The sequence below is a fragment of the Pongo abelii genome, chromosome 2 (assembly GCF_028885655.2).
Source record: "Pongo abelii isolate AG06213 chromosome 2, NHGRI_mPonAbe1-v2.0_pri, whole genome shotgun sequence".
In the NCBI taxonomy this organism is placed as follows: Eukaryota; Metazoa; Chordata; class Mammalia; order Primates; family Hominidae; genus Pongo; species Pongo abelii.
This window is the reverse complement of record NC_085928.1, coordinates 16,355,087-16,375,465: the sequence shown is the minus strand read 5'-3', so window position 1 is coordinate 16,375,465 and position 20,379 is coordinate 16,355,087. Positions and strand designations below refer to the sequence as shown.

The window sequence follows — 20,379 nt, the reverse complement described above, 5'->3', positions numbered from 1 at the left end:
TGAGCTTGAGAGTGATGAACTAGGGTATATGGCAGGAGAAAATTTTAAGCAGCAAACTGCTTGAGCTGCTGTATGGTTACTTCTATCTGCTTACAGTGAACAGAGAAAAAGAAAACAGAGCAAAAAAAAAAAAATTGGAAAATTTGCAACCTGGCCATGTGGTAAAGAATCGAAGAAGATTTCAGGACGGGAATCCAAGAATGCACAGCCACCACTTGCTAAAGAAATTAACATGGCTAAAAGGGAGCCAGTTACTAATAGTCAAGACAATGGGAAAAGGCCCTAAAGGTATTTCAGAATGCATTTTAGAAATCTTTAAGGCTGCCCCAACAGTCCCCATCACAGGCCCAAAGCCCTAAGAGGACAGAACGGTTTCTGTGAATAGGCCCTGAGACACCACTGCTCTGTGCCACTTCAGGACACTGCTCCTTGCAGCCCAGCTGTTCTGGTTAGTGCAAAGCAGCCCCAGGTATGGCTCATACCACAGCTCAAAAGGTACGAGTTGTAAAACTTGGTAACATCCACATGGTGCTAATTCTGCAGGCTCACAGAAAGCAAGAGCTGTGGAGGCTTGGTAGTCTCCACTCACATATCGAAGGATGTCATCAATAGCCAGGGGGCTCAGGCAGAGACTTGTCTCGGGGCAGAACCACCACAGAAAGCCCCATTAGAGCAATGCCAAGAGGAAATGAGGGGTCGGAATTGCCCTGCAGAGTCCCCACTAGAGTAATGCCTAGTGGAACCATGGTGTGGGACTACCACTGCCATACCAGAACTATAGAGCTACCAGTGTGCAATGCAAAGTCAGCCTGGGAGAGCTGGCTGGACTAAGCCCAGCAAAGCCATAGGGACAGAACTGCCTGAGGTCTTGGGGACCCAACCCCTGTACCTGCAGAGGATGCTGAAAATGGAGTAAAAGAAGATTATTCTGGAATTTTAAGGCCCAATGTCTACTCTCTTGGTTTTCAAACTTGTTTGGGGTCTGTTACTTTCTTTCTTCTTGCCTAGTTCTGCCTTTTAGAATGAGAATGTGAACCCTATGCTTGTCCTACCATTGTATCTTGGAGGAAGATAATGTGTTTTTATTTCACAGGCTCACAGAAATTGGTGCAGGAATGAGCTAAGACTTTGGGGCTGCGGGGATGCAATTAATGTATTTGTATGTGAGAAGAATATGAGTTTTGGAGGGCCAAGGGTGGAAGGCTATGGTGTGAATGTCCCCTCCAAAACTCATGTTGAAACTGAATCCCCAGTATGACAAGAGGCCTTTAAGAAAGGATTGGTTCAGGAGGTCTCTGACCTCAGGAATGGATTAACACATTCATAGATTAATGGATTAATGGGTTGTCATAGAAGGGGAACTGGTAGCTTTATAAGAAGAAGAGAGACCTGAGCTGGCAAATTAGCACAATCAGCCCCCTCACTATGTGGTGACTTGCGTTGCCTTGGGACACCACTGAGAGCCCTATCAGCAAGAAGACCCTCACCAGTTGCAGTCCCTCAACTTTAGACTTCTCAGCCTCCATAAATGTAAGAAATAAATTCTTTTATTTAAATTAAATTAAATTTCTGTTATTATAAATTAAAAACTAAGGAGCAGAATGATATGATTATAGGTGATAAAAGCATACCAGAGGCACACTAAAAAAAAAATCAAAATTGCAATCTATTTCAAAAAGTTTTTAAAAATTAAGAAAATTATACAGGCCAGGCATGGTGGCTCACACCTGTAATCCCAGCACTTTGGGAGGCCCAGGCAGGTGGATCACTTGAGGTCAGGAGTTCCAGACCAGCCTAGCTAACATGAAACCCCATTTCTACTAAAAATACAAAAAATTAGCCAGGCATGGTGGTGCATGCCTGTAATCCCAGCTACTCGGGAGGCTGAGGCAGGAGAATTGCTTGAACCTGGCAAGCAGAGGTTGCAGAGAGCTGAGATTATGCTGCTCCACTCCAGCCTGGGCAACAGAGTGAGATCCTGTCTCAAAAGAAAAGAAAAGAAAAAAAAATTATACAGAGATGAGAGAAAAACATAAATCAGATTTAGAAAAATCAGAAATGAGGTGACTGAACTCATGAAAAATCCAATAGAAAAGAAAAAAATCATTGCAGTATAGAAGATAAAAAACAGAAAAAACACAAAAACAAAAAATAGAATGCCTAAAGTGAAATAAAACAACAAACAAAAAAACAAACTTAAAATGTGTGAAACCATATATTGAAAGAGTATACTGGGTATCTATGAATAACAACTAAAAATGACAAACACCAATGCATATTCTAATAAAATTACCAGACAAGAAGAAACAAAGAAAAGAAGGAGACTGATATATACATAGATAAATACCCATTGTGCATCTAGAAAAATGTATTTGTCACATAATAATCCATTGGTTTTAGTGATTCGTTAACCTAATGATTATGAAGTAACTTCCATCCCTACCTGTGCAGCTTGTTCTGCCTGTGCCTGAGTAAGCTGGGCTTGCAAAGTGCTGATTAGTTCCTCCTTCTCCTGGAGCTTATGTTTTATCTTTTCTACTTCCATCTCTTCCTCTGTAGAACTCTTGTCATGCTGAAAATGCAGGAGATAAAGTCATTATTTAAAAGAATTACAATTAATATATATTTGATATTTTATTCTAATTTTTCATTTACAACCATTTAGTTATAATTTTATTAAACTGATGGGAGCAAGAAAAACCAGCTGATCTAACAAATAAGAAATCTTAGGGTTGTCCAGTTTTTGTATGGCCAAGCAGTTCCTGTTAGACCTACCCTCCCTCACATAATAGCTATAAACTGTGAAATATATATATATATATTTTTTGTTTGTTTGTTTGTTTGTTTTTCCCCTCACACCAAGCATGTGAACCCAAAACTGTGGACAATATAGAAAACAGCTATCTGAAAATACTGGAGAGCAACCAAAAGCAGGAAGATACTGGAGGGGATGTGATAATTGGAAGAAATGGTACCGAGTTTCCCATTTTGACAGCTTTTATTCTGAGGGCAAAACCAATCAGTGCCATGCAGGAATAAACCTTAATAGAAAACCCGAAGTCTTGTTGCCTTGAAGAATCAAGGAGAGAGCTCAGGAAACTATAGCTGTTGTTAAGTGAGAAGCAAAACATCCGAAAAGGGCCAGTGAGGGGAAATCCAAATTTTTCAATAATCTATTTTTTTTTCCAAAAGCTCTCCCTTAGACTGAGATTCTGCCCCTCTGTAAATTTAGTCCCTCCCAACTCCCTAAACAAAGCTATTTCTGCTTACTGGAATTACAAAGAATACTTTTATACTTTCACATAAGTCAGTCAAGCACCTGAGGACTGTTGTCATTTCTTCAACTATACTTTCCACAGAATACCTAGCTCTGTACTGAGTATATAATAGTTAAAGGGTTGCTATGACTGATTGCTAAAACTTAGAAATCATTTCTTTAACAGAGGAACAAAATGAGCTCTAAGACATTACTGCTTTAAGGTCTCAGAGCTAAAAATTAAATTAAAAAGCAGAGTATAAAATGGATAATTTAAAAATCTGACACCATAGCTGAGGAGAAGCTGGAGGGAACAAAGCAATATGAGGAGAGAGGTTGGTGCTACCACAGTGAGGGGAAGAGAACTGACAGAGGAAAAACCAAAAGGAAAAGAAGGATCAAGGTGAAATTATTTGAGAAGATTGAGAAAAGCTTTTAAAATAAGCTTCAAGAAGTTAAATAAGGTTATCAATTCAGGGAAAGTAATGTTCTCTGATCATTAGCCCCTGAGAGGAAAGACTAAGCAGGAACTGGGTCACTAACTAGCGATCCCAAGGGTTGTGCCTAGAAAACTGATTAAAATCTCATTTCCCAAGAACTAAGAATACTAGCAGGTCAAAGAGTAAAACAAAATGAAACTAAAAAAATAAAAAGATTTCTTACACATGGTGAAGTCTAGGCTCACTCTATAACTACAGTATGCATGTGATATGCCTGCCTCCATATAATCTGTACGAAACTCTCCACAAAACTGAAGTTTCTTGTTCCCTAAATAGCTGACTGAATGTGAATATGTGGAGTTTAACCACAGAGGAAAGATAATGAAAATTTGAGTATTGGGACAATATTCCTCACAGGGCAGTACTTTCCTTACTCCTCCTCTGTATCTCCAACCTTAAACTGCTTTGTTGGCTGCAGTCATAAACCTAGAGAGCCTCCCTTTTAGAGAGTCCAAGGTAATTCAGCTGATTCAGCCCACATGCATGAAGCTTTAATCCACCACTATATGACTATATGAGGACACAGAATATTCTGTGTTAAGTCATTGAATTAAAAAGTTTCAGAGCTGGAAGAAACCTTAGAGATAATCTAGTTTAATCTTCTAATCAATGATGAAACTCCTCCAAAAGGTATGTTTCCCTCCTCTCTAAATGCCTCACTTCAGTACTTATTTCTTCCTGCAAGCCTTTTTTAATCCCTGAAAGTCTGGGTCACAACTGGCATTTCATATCCATGTTTTCTGTAGGCCTTTCATTCTCCCTGTGTGTGGCCTACAGTCCAGCTGAACTATAAGCTCTATAAGGAAAAAAAAAAAATTATTTAGTGCTGTATCATTTTAGCATCCTAAATGTTTGTGATTGGTGAAGATCTGCTGTATTGGTAGGTTTTTTCAACTTAGGAAATATACACTATATCCAGTCACCATACCTTGGAAAGTTGCTCCTCTGACTGAAGTTCTGCAGGCAGAACAGTCCCTCCTTGTGCTTTCATTTCTTCTATGTGTTTATTCAAAGAAGTTAATTTGGCCTTCGCATGAAGTTTCAGTTTTTTAATTTTGTTATCAGCAGCTTTTCTTTCTTCCTGCCCAAAAACAATGATGGTAAATACATAAATGTTTATTCACCTCTTATCTAGCACATACTAAAAGTTATTTGTATTATTATTACTTTTAGAGACAGGGTTTCTCTCTGTCACCAGGGCTGGAGTGGAGTGGCACAATCACAACTCACTGCAGCCTCTAACTCCTAGGCTCAACTGATCCTCCTATCTCAGCCTCCAGAGTAGCTGGGACTACAGGTGCCCACTACCATGCCCAGATAATTTTTTTTTAATTATTTTTTTGTGGAGACAGGGTCTCACTATGTTGCCCAGGCTGATCTCGAACTCCTGGCCTCAAGAAAGCCTCCCAAAATGCTGGGATTACAGGTGTGAGCTACCACGCCCGACCCAAAAGTTATTTTCAGTAGGCATAAGGTTACAGTACTAGGGAGATAATCAGATTCCCTAATAATCTAAGTGGAGACAAAAATTAAAGTGAGTAGTGTATCATCTGTCCTTTATCAAATGCTCCACAAGAAAGGATAAAAACAATAGTACCTGTAGAGCTTCATCTTTCTGCTGCAGTTGAACATCCTTCTGTCTAATAATATCTTTTAGCTCCACCACCAATTGCTCTGCATAAGCCAGGCGCTCCTGAACATCTTCTTGTGTAGTATTATTAAATTCCATGTCAGATTCTTGGTGTAATTCCTAATATTTAGGAAAAAAGTTGCCAGTGCACCAGGAAAAGGTATTAATTAACTTTCTAACAGGAGTTTCTTCATTCCAACTTTCTATGTTTTGCCCAATTCATATTCTTGTTAACTTAAGAATCTAACTGTGATCCAATAATAATCATTATCATAGCCATTACAATATATTAAGTATTTTATAAATGTTAAGCATTTTACAAACATTATCCCATTTAAGGTATTATTATCCTAATTTTACCAAAGAGAAAAATAAAGGAAAGCAAAAATCATAAACCAGTAAGAGTAAAGGCCAAAAGTTAAAATTAAGAGAGTAGTTAAGTAAAACTCTCTTAACCACTAAGCATTACTTCTTGTCTTTTCAGAAAACTAAGGACTTTTATTAATTCCTTATGTGGACTTCAAAAAATATAATACATACTGCCAATCTGTGTCATCTTAAAAAAAAAAAGAAAATACAATACAAACTATAAGAGAAGTGGTAAATGAAATTATAAAGCAAACAGATATTCTGAAACCCAAAAGGTGTTCCAGTTTCCTCATTTGTCACTTAGACCTTTCCTGTGGAACAGGAATAGCCAAGGATGAGAACAAAGGACTTAAAACAATCTGGCACTAAACAAGGCCCAGGGAGACAAACGAGAAAGCCCTTTCAAATTGTATCCAGGACTTGTTTCCCATCACTGTGGCTTTTAAGCTAAAAACTTACAAGAGAAGGATCACTTATAAAATTTCAATATTTTTCTTAATCCTCGCTTCACCTAGTACCAGGGAGGCTTCTCACACCCTTCTGTCTTAAATTATTTTCCTTAGAAGAACACAGAACATATGTCTTCAGTTTAAATCAGAACACAACTACTCACAGGGTCTAAGGGAGCCCTCATATTCTGATCAGTGTCATCATCTCCTGATAATTCATGCAAAACAACATTTGCTAATCCTGATAATCGGCTCAGCATTTCTGTAGGAAAAGAAGGGGGGGAAGAAAAACTAAGAATCAGCAAAATGAACATAGGCTTCTCCTATATTGATAACCATATCATCCGTGAATGAAAAAAGAATACCATACAGGTGATTTGTATTAGACACAGTCTGCAGCACAATGATGTCTTCAAAAAGGCATTTGAGTACTTACAGTGTAGTCACACACTGTTCTTTTCAGTGGCAGTTGTACAGAGGTTATCACCATCACTAACATCATTTCTAAAATAAAATGTAAGTACCTAATCATTAAATATTAATACAATGTTAAATACAATGTTAAATCTATAATTGTTAAATACACCGTAAAGGTAGTTTTTATCTTTAATGCCCTTCTTTCATAGTAGTTTCACTTACAAACATGAATTTCTTTTTTCTTTATCTTTTTTTTTTTTTTTTTTTTTGAGACAGGGTCTTGCTCTGTCGCGCAGGCTGGAGTACAGGGACGCAATCTCAGCTCACTGCAACCTCTGCTTCCTGGGCTCAAGCGATCCTCCCACCTCAGCCTTTCCAGTAGCTGAGACTACAGGCACATGCCCAAACATGAATGTCTTATTCTTTCTTCCTCTGTCAGACTGTTATTCTCTCCCACTTGTTCAAATAAACTCCATGATACTGCAACATTTTTCTTTTTATGTGCCCAATGAACCCCATTCTTTCAGAAAGCTTTCTTGATAAACCATGTGGCTTTGCTAAAATTTAAATATAAACTTTGTTCAAAATGTACAGCATTAAATGCATATATTAGAAAAGGAGGAAGGACAGAAATCAGTAACCTACGATTCTTCTATAGAAAATTAGAAAAAGAAGAACAAATTACAGCCAGTGTAAGCAGAAAAATAAAAATAAAAATCAGAGTAGAAATCAATAAAAATAGAAAAATAGAGAATATCAATAAAACCAAAAGTTGATTACCTGAAAAGATCAATAAAATTGATAAAACTCTAGTCAAGATGACCAAGAAAAAAATAGAGAAGACACAAATTACGGGCATCATAAATTAAAGAGGAAACATCATTAATGATCTAACATACATTAAAAGATAATAAACACTACAAATAGCCCTATACTTTTAAGTTCATCCATGTAGACAAAATGGGTCAGTTCACTGAAAGATTCAAGCTACCAAAAGCTCAAGAAGAAATAGAGAACCTGAATATAAATGAGTAGATGTGTGTGGGTGCATGTGTGTGTACAGACACACACACATATATATACACACACACATATAAATATGAAATTGAATTCATACATTAAAAACCTTCTAAAAAAAGAAAACTCCAGATCAAGGTGGCTTTATTAGTAGGTAACAACAAACATTTGAGGAATAATATCAATTTTATATAATCTATGCCAGAAGATAGAAAAGGAAGGAACACCTTCTAACTTATTTTACCAGACCAGCATTGCCCTAATACTAAAAGCAGGCAAAGATATTACAAGAAAACTAAAGACCAATGTTCCTCATGGTCACAGTCAACAAAATACTCAAAATACTCCATAAAATATTAGCTAATTAAATCCAGTAATATATAAAAAGATAATACAACACAACCAAGTGGGGTTCAAGAAATGTAATGCTAATTCAAAATATGAAAATCAATGTAATTCACCATATTAATAGACTAAATAAGGAAAACCACATAATATCAATAGATTGAGAAAAAGCATTTGACACATTTCAATATCTATTCATGATTATGAATTCACAATAAGAATAATTCATTCTCAGCAAACTAAGAAGTAAATTTCCTTAACCTAATAAAGGGCATCTTTAAAAAACTTCCAGCCAACATCATAATTAATGGTGAGAAACTGAATGTTCTCACCATATGAGAAACAAGGCAAAGATGTCATCTCTTACTACTTCTACCTAACACTATCCTGGAAGTCCCAGCCAATGCAACAAGCAAGAAAAAGAAAAGAAATACAAATTGGAAAGGAAGAAATATAAAACTGTCTCAACTAGCAAAATGATTGTCCATGTAGACTTTCCTTAAAAAACAACTCCTAGAATAAGTGAATTTAGCAAGGTTGCAGGATACAAAGTCACTATATAAAAGTCAACTACAGGCCAGGTGCGGTGGCTCATGCCTGTAATCCCAGCACTTTGGGAGGCCGGGGCGGGCGGATCACGAGGTCAGGAGATCGACACCATCTTGGCTAACACTGTGAAACCCCAACTCCACTAAAAATACAAAAAATTAGCCGGGTGTGGTGGCGGGTGCCTATAGTCCCAGCTACTCTGGAGGCTGAGGCAGGAGAATGGCATGACCCCAGGAGGTGGAGCTTGCAGTGAGCCTAGATTGATCCGTCTCAAAGAAAAAAAAAAAGTCAACTGTATTTCCATTAAAATGAACAAGAGGAATTTGAAACCAATAAGAATACCATTTACAACAGCACTGAATAAACAGAGCAGGACTTGGGTAGACAGCTAACAAAATATGTGCGGAATTTGCTGAATGCTGAAAACTAATTGAAAAACTGAGGAAGACATAAAAAATCTAAATAAATGTAGAAATAAAACACATACATGCATTTGAACTCTATAATGTTAAAGTATCAATTCTCCCCATTTTGACCTATAAAATTAGTGCAATTCCAAACTTAATCCCAGCAAGCTTTTAGTAAACATCAAAAAGCTGACTCTAAAACATATGAAAAGGCAAGGAGTGTGGAAATTACTCACTACAATTACAAGACAGGGCAGCACTGGTGAAAGTATAGACACACAGATAAATGGAACAAAATGGAGAGCCTAGAAATAGACACATACAAATCGAGTCAACTGATTTTTAACAAAAGTACAAATGCAATTAAGTTGAGAAAGGACAGTCTTTTCAATAAATGGTTATGGAACAATTGGACATCTGAAAAAGAGTGAACCTTGACATACAACTCGCACCTTATACAAAGCATATCTCAAAATGGATCAGAGACCTAAACTTAAATTGTAAAGGTTTTAGAAATAAACACAGGAGAACATTTTTGTGATGCTGAATTTGGCAATGAGCTTTTAGACACCAAAAAAGCACAATACATTATAAAAAATATTGATTAAAAATTTATCAAAACATACAACTTTTGCTTTGTGAAGACAATGTTAAGAAAATGAAAAGACAAGTCACTGAAGCCAGGCGTGGTGGCTCACACCTGTAATCCCAGCACTTTGGGAGGCTGAGGCAAGCAGATCAGTTGAGGCCAGGAGTTCAAGACCAGCCTGGCCAACATGGCCAAACCCCACCTCTACTAAAAATACAAAAATAAGCTGGGCGTGATGGCACATGCCTGTAGTCCCAGCTACTCACGAGGCTGAGGCACAAGAATCGCTTGAACCTGGAAGGCACGGATTGCAGTGAGCTAAGATCACGCCACTGCACTCCAGCCTGGGCAACAGAGCAAGACTCTGTCTCGAAAAAAAAAAAAAAAAAAAAAGACAAGTCATAGATTAGGAGAAAATATTTACAAATAGCATATCCAGTAAATAACTTGTATCCAGAATCTAAAACAATAAAAATATCTTAAAACTCAACATCAATAAAGTAAAACACCTGATAAAGAAATGTGCAAGAGACGTGAATAGGTACTTCACCAAAGAAGATAGATGGATGGTAAATAAATATATGAAAAGATGCTTAAGGTAATCTGGCATTAGGAAAATACTCATTAAAAGCAAAATGAAATACCACTACCTACCTATTAGAATTGCTAAAATGTTTATTTTTTAATGCTGGCAGGGATATAGAGCAACAGGAACTTTCAATGCCTGCAGATTAGAATACAAAATGGTACAGCTACTTTGGAAAACTGTTTGACAGTTTCTTTAAAAGCTAAACGTACATTTACCAATCCCACTCCTAGGCATCTAACCAAGTTTATAGTAGGTTTACTCATAATCACAGATTCTGAAAATAGCCAAGATACCCTTCAACAAGTGAATGAATAACAAACTGTAGCACATCTGAAAAATGGAATACTACTCAGCAAAAGAATGAACAATTGATTCACACAACACAATACTTAAACCTAAAATGCCTTTTGCTACATGGAATAAGCTAAACATTAAAAGATATACATGATATTATTCTACTTATATAACATTTTGAAGAAGTCCAGAAATTAACCCACACAAATACAGCTGTCAGGGCTTGAGGGAAGGAGATGTGGCTGAATATAAAAGAGCAACACAAGGGAATTTTTAAGGTGAAGGAACTGTTCTGTATGATCTTGAAGTAGTAAATTCATAACCATATGCATTTGTCAAAACTCACTGAACTGTACATTCCAAAGAGCAAACTTAATTGTATACAATTTTTTTAAAACTTCAGCCAGGATGTCAGGAGTTCCAAAAATGGAATGCAGACTGTGACAAATAGATCTAACTATATTATAAATATATGATATAACCTCACTGAAGGAGATGGGGCTAACCTAAGAAACAAAAATGGTGTTTTGACTGGGTACTATAAGGATAAAGACAAAAAGAACTGACATAAACACTGTACTCTACTTGGTAAATTTCTTTCTCACAGTGGTATGGGTTAGCAATTCTGAAACTACTTCATTGTACACTAGGGTTAAATGAGTAAGTAAATTGTAGATAATGAGATTCAGGTTTTTTACTATCAGTGAAAGAAGTTACAAATAAGGCAAGAAGGCTAGGATAAACCCCATGGTACTGGATTAGAGTCAGAGATATCAGTATGAACTCATGTTTATTTTAATATATATGTAAATAGATACATGCAGAAATAAGTATAGATATGTATGCATTATAAATAATCAGTTATTACAGAGAAATATATATTCTAGCCATGTCCACTGAAAAGTCCTAGAAACAGTAACACCTCAGTAGCAATGAGCAGTCCTAGAAACTGTAACACCTCAGTAGCAATGAGCACATCCAGCATCCAGATCTCGATTTCTAAATGCCAATCTCCAATAAAAGGAACTAGGGTTCCTTGGAGAAATAGCTGCCTATCTAGGGTTGGGGCAGGGAGCCAGAAAGTAAGGAAGTGTTCAAAAAAGAAAAAGAAAAAAAACGGGGTATGTGACCAGAAGCCAACCTGAAGGAGCTCCCAATGATCAATGCTAGAATAATTTGAGTCACAGAATAAATAACAATAGTATTGGATTATATGGATTATAACCCAAATAAAAAATTAAATACCCATCAGTCAATACTGATATAAATAAATCATTAAATAAATTAATGGTAGAGACAAATCTTCCTTACAAAAGAATTCCAAATAATTTATGTAGATACGTCCCCCTCTAAAAATGGAGCTTAATTCCCTCTCCTTCAATATAGGCTGGACCTAGTGACTCACTTCCAAAGAATAGAATATGAAAAAAGAAAAACAGCAACATCAGAGTGGTGAGACTTGGCAACCACCACCTCAACCAAGTGATCAAGATTAACATCGCCAGTGATAAATCATCGTAATATCATGTAACCCCTGATATAATGTGATAAGAAGGGTACTTTACCTCTGGGGTATTCTTCTGCAAAACCCGTAAGCCCAGTCTAATCATGAGAAAACATTGGGAAAACCTAAATTCAGGGACATTCTAAAAATACCTGACCAATACTCTTCAAAACTGTCAAAGTAATGAAAAACAACAAAAAACTAAGAAACTGTCACAGATTAGAGAAGACAAGGAGACATGCTGATTAAATGCAAAGTAGGCCGGGCACAGTGGCTCACGCCTGTAATCCTGGCACTTTGGGAGGCCGAGGCAGGCAGATCACTTGACGTCAGTAGTTCGAGACCAGCCTGGCCAACATGGTGAAACTCCGTCTCTACTAAAAAATACAAAAATTAGCCGGGTGTGGTGGCATGCACCTGTAGTTCCAGCTATTGGGCAGTCTGAGATGGGAGAATCACTTGAACCTGGGAGACAGAGGTTGCAGTGAGCTGAGATCGCACCACTGCACTCCAGCCTGGGTGCCAGAGTGAGACCCTCTCTCTAAATAAATAAATAAATAAATGCAAGGCAGTATCCTGGATTAGGTTCTGAAACATAATAAGGACATTACTGGAAAAAATGGTGAAATCTGAATGAAGTCTACCTATAGTTTAGATTATGGCATTGCACCTATGTTCTCTGTTTTGAAAAACCTACCATGGTTGTGTAAAATGCTAACATTAGAGGATGCTAGATAAGGTGTATACAATAACTGTCTGTCTAATCTTCCCAAGTTGTATGTAAATCTAAAGTTATTCCAAAATCAATTTACTTTTATAACCACTGTGTAGGCTACATATTCAGATCAGTGTCAACTGCTAGTCCATAAAGTCCATGAAAATGAGAAGCATATTAATGCTTTGATAGGAAAAATCAAAATAGAACTGGACCGTGCATAGCATTAGTTTACGTGATTATGCCTAATTTTACATTTTGTGATAAAATGTTATTTGGCTTTTAAAACCCTCAGCAGGGACCGGGTGTGGTGGCTCATGCCTGTAATCCCAGCACTCTGGGAGGCTGAGGCGGGTGGATCACGAGGTCAGGAGTTTGAGACCAGTCTGACCAACATGGTGAAATCTCATCTCTACTAAAAATACAAAAATTAGCCGGGTGTGGTGGCACGTGCCTGTAATCCCAGCTACTCAGGAGGCTGAGGCAGACGAATCACTTGAACCTGGGAGGTGGAGGTTGCAGTGAGCCAAGATTCGCACCACTGCACTCCAGCCTGGGCAACACAGCAACACCCTGTCTCAAAAAAAAAAAAAACCCTCAGCAGAAAGAAATATAAAAACTATTGTACAAAATAAACACTTAAATGAAACTAGGCTCTGCTACAGTTTTCTTCTACTGGGGATAATAATAGTGTTTAGGGCAGCCATGGTTCTAAAGAAAGAAGTGATGAGAGATACCTGTTTTTTTAATAGGTTGTCTTGGGTAATCTAAGTAGCACATCACTTGGAAAAGATACGTGAGACAGAAATAGAAAAAGTGAACTGTTCCCTAGGAAGGCAGTGCAGGATCATATATAACTTCATATCTAAATACTGGAAGGGCAACACAGTGTCATACATGAGTACATAGGGCCATATATAACTTTATTCAAGGCATGAGAACCACAGCTATAATCAGGATAAAAAAATCACAATTCAGCAGTATACAGATTCTAAACTTTCTTTTCAACTTTAGAGATCATATTTTCTTTGGTTAACTTTTAATGAAGGAAATGAATACCATCACTAAAGAGTTTCTTAAACATATAGATTTCTGCTAATCAAAGAAAATCATAATGGAATCTAACTTATCAAACAGAATCATTTTATCTTCAGATTTTTCAGACCACTTTGGAACAAAGAAAACAAAATAACCAACTGATGGGATTCTGAGAAGATGGGAGTAGCAAGGGGCCCCATGGATTTTGTATCTTCTTTTATTCCCACATAAAAACAGACAAAGCAACTAGATAACAAAAGATCCATGGACAGCCTTTACCAAAAAACTACTTAACAAAGTTTCCTACAAACCCCAAAATAAACGTGGATATAGACAAACCGCCAACAGTCACAAGATCTGGGAGTCACTGGTGTTCAACTGGGAGGAAACTGAGGGAAGCCAGAGGAGTACAACACCAAGAGGACCTCATAAGAGCCAGTGGGCATTCACTGGCAAATGCGCCAAGCGAATTACAGAACAGTAGTTGATACAAGGAGGGGTCTTCCCATTCCAATAACAGGTACCTGCCAGGGGCCTATGAGGGCTGAAAGAGCTAAGGCAGTCTGGACCTTTTTATTAATTCTCAGAACTGAAGAGTTGGGGCTGTCTTGCAGGATAGGGTCCCACACTGAGGAGAATCTGCTGAGAGGAGAATTAAAATTAAGTGCCTAAGGAAAGAGGAGGTCCAGATAAAGAGCAGGTGAAAGTGGCAAGGAAAGAAAGGCAGGAAATCCGAGAAATCCAGCTGCCATATAGTTCAACAATGTCTGAAAACAGCACAAGAGGAAACCTTATCAAGTTACAAAAGCTGTATAAAATCTCTTTCTAAAAGTTCAGCAACACTAAATTCATATTAAAAATGAACTACTGAGGCCAGGCGTGCTAGCTCATCCTGTAATCCTAGCACTTTGGGAGGCTGAGGTGGGAGGATCACTTGAGCCTAGGAGTTCAAGACTAGCCTGAGCAACATAGCAAGATCCCATCTCTACAAAATTTTTTTAAAAAGTCAGCCAGTCATGGTGGTACATGCATGTAGGCCCAGCTATTCAGGTGGCTGAGGTGGGAAGATTGCTTGAGCCCAAGAGGTGGAGGCTGCAGTGAGCCATAATCACACCCCTACACTCCAGCCCGGGTGACAGAGTAAGACCCTGTCTCAAAAAAGAAAAAAAGAGCAACTGAAAAGTAACACAATTCAGATACATTACTAGAAGAAAAAAAAAGGAGGAAAACGATCATAATAACATCCTGACAGAAAATGGAAGCATGTCAGAGAGCCATGCTCAAAAAAACAGTTCAAAACTATAAGCACTTAAATCTACTGAAGGAACTAAAAGGCATTAAAAATGACATAAGATGTGAAAAAATAAACACCAGAAATAGAAAAACCCAGAAATAAAGTGAAAACAAGAAGTGACTGAAAAATTTAAAAAATCATTTTGGAAATGAAGATGAAACTAGAAGGAACAGGAAAATGAGTAAATATAACAAACCATGTCATTAAAAAAAGCAAAGTTGAAATGAAGCATAATTTTAAAAATCAAAAAGAAATGACCTAAAAAACTAGATATGCAACTACCTTATGACCCTCAATTCCACTCTCCGGCATTTATCTTAGAGAAAAGAAAACTTAAGTTCACACGAGAACCTGCTGTATATAAACATTCATAGCAGCTTTATTTCTATTAATAGATGGTTAAGCAAACTGGTATATACGGGGAAATGGTTAAACAAACTGGTACATACATGCCATCGCATACTTCTCAGAAATAAAAAACAATGAACTACTGATGGACCCAACAACTTAGATGGATCTCCAGAAAACTACATTGAATGAAAAAAAGCCAGTCCCAAAGGGTTACATATTATACAATTCCATACTTCCATAACATTTTTGAAATGACAAAATTTTAGAAATGGAGGAAAGATTAGTGATTACCAATGGTTAAAGAGGGGTTGGGGTGGGAAGTGACTGTGGTCATAACAAGGCAACACAAGGGATCCTTGTGGTGTTGCAACTGTTCAGTATCTTGACTGTGGCAGTGGATACAGGAACCTACACAGGTGATATAACACTGCAGAACTTAATGATACACACACATACATATACAAATGAATATACAAGTAAAACTGGGGAATATATCAATCTCAATATCCTAATTGTGATATTATGTATTAGTTTTGCAAAATGTTACCACTGGAAGAAACAACAAAGTGTATAAAAGAGCTCTGTATTATTTCCTACAACTGCATGTGACTCTACAATTGTCTTCATATTTAAAAAACAAATGAAAAAGAAATGAACTAAATGCAACATGATATCCTGAATTGAATCCTGGAAGAGAAAATGGACATTAATGGAGAAACTGGTGAAAGGTGAACAACGTCTGGACTTCAGTTAATACTAATGTACCAATGTTGGTTTCTTAATTTTGTACACTGCTAATGTCACATGTTAATCTTAGGGAATACTAAGCAAAGGATACACCAGACTTCTGCACTATCTTTGCAAATTTTCTGTAGTAAACTTTCTGTAGTGATCTGAAATAATTCCTAATAATTTGTTTATTTTAAAAAAATGTAAGAAATTAAGAGTTACGTAGGATTTGCGAGAAACAAATACTGAAGATAAGTAATATGAATAACAGGATTCCCTGAATAAGAAAAGCAAAGCAAAGAAACAGCATAAATATGAAAAATCATAATCCAAGAATATTTATTTGAAAATTTTTTTAAAAAGATTGGAAACTACATCTTGAAAGAGCCCACAATGTACCTCAGAATGTCAACTCAGAATGACCAACAAAACACTCTAGTAAAATTACTGGACTTAAAAAAATCCTTTAGGCTTTAGGCTAAAAGATCATATGACTAGTAAGATAAAGAAAAGAAAGCATTAGATTTTTCAACAGCAATGTTTTTGCCAGAAAAAAAAAATGAGTTACAAATTTGAGATATTCAAGAAAAGAAAAAGTGAGCCAAGGATTCTATTTCTGGCAAACACAACCTTTAGATATAAAAAACACAGACAAAATGTTATGAACAAGCAAGAAAATTCATGAAATATGAATATTCCCTTAAGCCTTTCCTAAAGAATTTACTAGAGGCAAAACTTGAGGCAATTCAAATGACTAAAGAAACATCATTATAAGAACTAGTGGTGAGCATTAAATATATGGTTACTAACAGAATTAAGACTAAGTAAAGACTGGAGGAGACACAGCATAGTATGTACTGATTATATGCTCTGACAATATATAGGACAACCATGAAAAAAAATCGGGAAGAATGTGAATAGCATATGCAAAAAATAAAAAACATTTTTAAACAATTTTCAATAATTAAAGGTGGTTGTTGTCTATGGCCATACCATCCTGAACACACTCGATCTCGTCTAAAGTGGTTGTGGTGGTGATATTAGTATCATCACTCCTAGATTACTATATGTGAAATGTAGAATTAAAGCAAATGAGTAATTATGGATACACTAATTCTGTATTTTCAGTTATGAAAAGAAGATACAGATGTAATACAGAAGAAATTAAGAACCCCGAAATACAAACTAATCTTTGAATCTGAATAGGAACAATCAGTGTGAAATGACAATTCAGTATTTTATATTTGTTCACATATTTTCCTAGCTCTGTCCACCGAAAAGGCTTAAAAGTAATGACAAACTGAGAAGCAATAAATATCTCTAGTGCCTAGATTGGGGTCTTGAAATACTCTTTCCCATATTTAAAAAAGTTTTTAAAAGAAGGTTTTCTTACAGAAATGGCTAATTCCATTTCTAAAGTGGAAATGTACAAAATGATCCTGAAACATCTTGTCATACAAGATAGGAAGCTTTCAATGGACACAGGTTCCCATTGGCTAAAAGGATAATTTGAATATGTATGAATAAGAATTACAGCACACTGGGCCATACTGTCCAAGATAATTTATAGATTCAATGCCATCCCCATCAAGCTACCAATGACTTTCTTCACAAAATTGGAAAAAACTACTTTAAAGTTCATATAGAACCAAAAAAGAGCCCGCATAGCCAAGACAATCCTAAGCAAAAAGAACAAAGCTGGAGGCATCATGCTACCTGACTTCAAACTATACTACAAGGCAACAGTAACCAAAACAGCATGGTACTGGTACCAAAACACATACATAGACCAATGGAACAGGACAGAGGCCTCAGAAATAACACCACACATCTACAACCATCTAATCTTTGACAAACCTGACAAAAACAAGGAATGGGGAAAGGACTCCCTATTTAATAAATGGTGCTGGGAAAACTGGCTAGCCATATGGAGAAAGCTGAAACTGGATCCCTTCCTTGTACCTTATACAAAAATTAATTCAAGATGGATTAAAGACTTAAATGTTAGACCTAAAACCATAAAAAACCCTAGAAGAAAACCTAGGCAATACCATTCAGGACATAGGCATGGGCAAAGACTTCATGACTAAAACACCAAAAGCAATGGCAAAAAAAGCCAAAATAGACAAATGGGATCTAATTAAACTAAAGAGCTTCTGCACAGCAAAAGAAACTACCATCAGAGTGAACAGGCAACCTACAGAATGGGAGAAAATTTTTGCAATCTACTCATCTGACAAAGGGCTAATATCCAGAATCTACAAAGAACTTAAACAAATTTACAAGAAAAAAAATAACACCATCAAAAAGTGGGCAAAGGATATGAACAGACACTTCTCAAAAGAAGACATTTATGCAGCCAACAGACACATGGAAAAATGCTCACCATCACTGATCATCAGAGAAATGCAAATCAAAACTACAATGAGATACCATCTCACGCCAGTTAGAATGGCCATCATTAAAAAGTCAGGAAACAACAGGTGCTGGAGAGGTTGTGGAAAAATAGGAACGCTTTTACACTATTGGTGGTAGTGTAAATTAGTTCAACCATTTTGGAAGACAGTGTGGCAATTCCTCAAGGATCAGAACTAGAAATACCACTTGACCCAGCGATCCCATTACTGGTTATATACCCAAAGGATTATAAATCATGCTACTATAAAGACACATGCATATGTATGTTTATTGCGGCACTATTCACAATAGCAAAGACTTGGAACCAATCCAAATGTCCATCAATGATAGATTGGATTAAGAAAATGTGGCACATATACACCAAGGAATACTATGCAGCCATAAAAAAGGATGAGTTAATGTCCTTGGCAGGGACGTGGATGAAGCTGGAAACCATCATTCTCGGCAAACTATCACAAGGACAGAAATCAAACACCACGTTCTCACTCATAGGTGGGAATTGAACAATGAGAACACTTGGACACAGGGCAGGGAACATAACACACCGGGACCTGTTGGGGGTTGGGGGCTGGGGAAGGGATAGCATTAGGAGAAATACCTAATGTAAATGACGAGTTGATGGGTGCAGGAAACCAAAATGGCACATATATACCTATGTAACAAACCTGCACGTTGTGCACATGTACCCTAGAACTTAAAGTATAATAAAAAAATACAGTTAATCAAAATTAATACCTCTAGGAATAGTAATTATAAATACATAAATTTCCATGGAAAAATTATAAAATAAGTCACCAATGCTAAAACACTAGAAATAGTTGCTATTAGAAAATTTTACCAAATTGTCAAAAATGAGATAATCTAAGTGCTACAGAAGTTGCTGTTTATATTGCTCCAAAACATAGAAAAAGAAAATGAAAAATTACAAACCATCTCCCTATGAATACTGATGCCAACATTCTAAATAAATTTTAATTAGAATTTTAAATAAAATATTAGCAAACTAAATCTGACTAGATACTGAAAACTATTATCACCAAGTGGATTTATTCTAGTAATTCAAATATCATTAATTATTATGAAATCCATTATGGAAACCCATACAACTACCACATGAGTTTCTGATTGACCCTCCCTAGAAAGGAGTGTGCCCACCAGCATCCTACTGAATATCACTCAATATCATAGCAAACGAGGAACACATACACATGAACACAGGATAATAATGATAATATTAATAGCAACAATTATTGAGAAACATTTAATTTAAATGCAAAGTGAGTGTACCACATTATATACTCTTTAATCTTAACAAAATCTGCAAGATAAGTATTATCATCATCCCCATTTTATAGAGGGAAAACTGACACTCAGAAATTAAGACACTTCAAGGTCCCTTGGTTAAATATATAATACAATAGCAGCCAGGCAAGGTGGCTCACGCCTGTAATCCCGGCACTTTAGAAGGCTTAAGTGAGAGGATGGCTTGAGCTCAAGAGTTCAAGACCAGCCTGAGCAACATAGTGAGACTCTGTCTCTACAAAAAAAAAAAAAAATTAATTAGCTGGGCACCCTAGCATATGCCTGCAGTCCCAGATATTTGGGAGGCTGAGGCAGGAGGATCACTTGAGCCCAGGAGTTTGAGAGTGCAGTCAGCTATGATCACACCACTGCACTCCAGCCTGGGCAACAGAACAAGACCTTGTCTGAAAAAAAAAAAAAAAAAAAAGAATAAAATTAAAAATACTGGGGGGTGGAGCCAAGATGGCCGAATAGGAACAGCTCCGGTCTATAGCTCCCAGTGTGAGCGACGCAGAAGACGGGTGATTTCTGCATTTCCATCTGAGGTACCAGGTTCATCTCACTAGGGAGTGCCAGACAGTGGGCCCAGGACAGTGGGTGCAGTGAGTGCACTGTGC

General features: G+C 36.9%; 1 protein-coding gene across 25 annotated transcripts in view; it reads right to left on the bottom strand.

Moving 5' to 3' along the window:
- GOLGB1 (golgin B1) overlaps window positions 1-20,379 on the bottom strand; it is an 89,618-nt gene that overhangs the window by 58,670 nt on the left and 10,569 nt on the right. For all 25 annotated transcript variants that reach the window (XM_024244205.3, XM_024244210.3, XM_024244209.3 and 22 more), the window contains exons 2-5: window positions 6,369-6,466; window positions 5,354-5,506; window positions 4,685-4,837; window positions 2,444-2,572 (exon numbers count right to left, since the gene is read on the bottom strand). In XM_024244205.3, coding sequence (XP_024099973.2) covers window positions 2,444-2,572; window positions 4,685-4,837; window positions 5,354-5,506; window positions 6,369-6,464 — 531 coding nt within the window. In that variant the 5' untranslated portion in view covers window positions 6,465-6,466. The remainder of the gene's footprint in view (window positions 1-2,443; window positions 2,573-4,684; window positions 4,838-5,353; window positions 5,507-6,368; window positions 6,467-20,379) is intronic.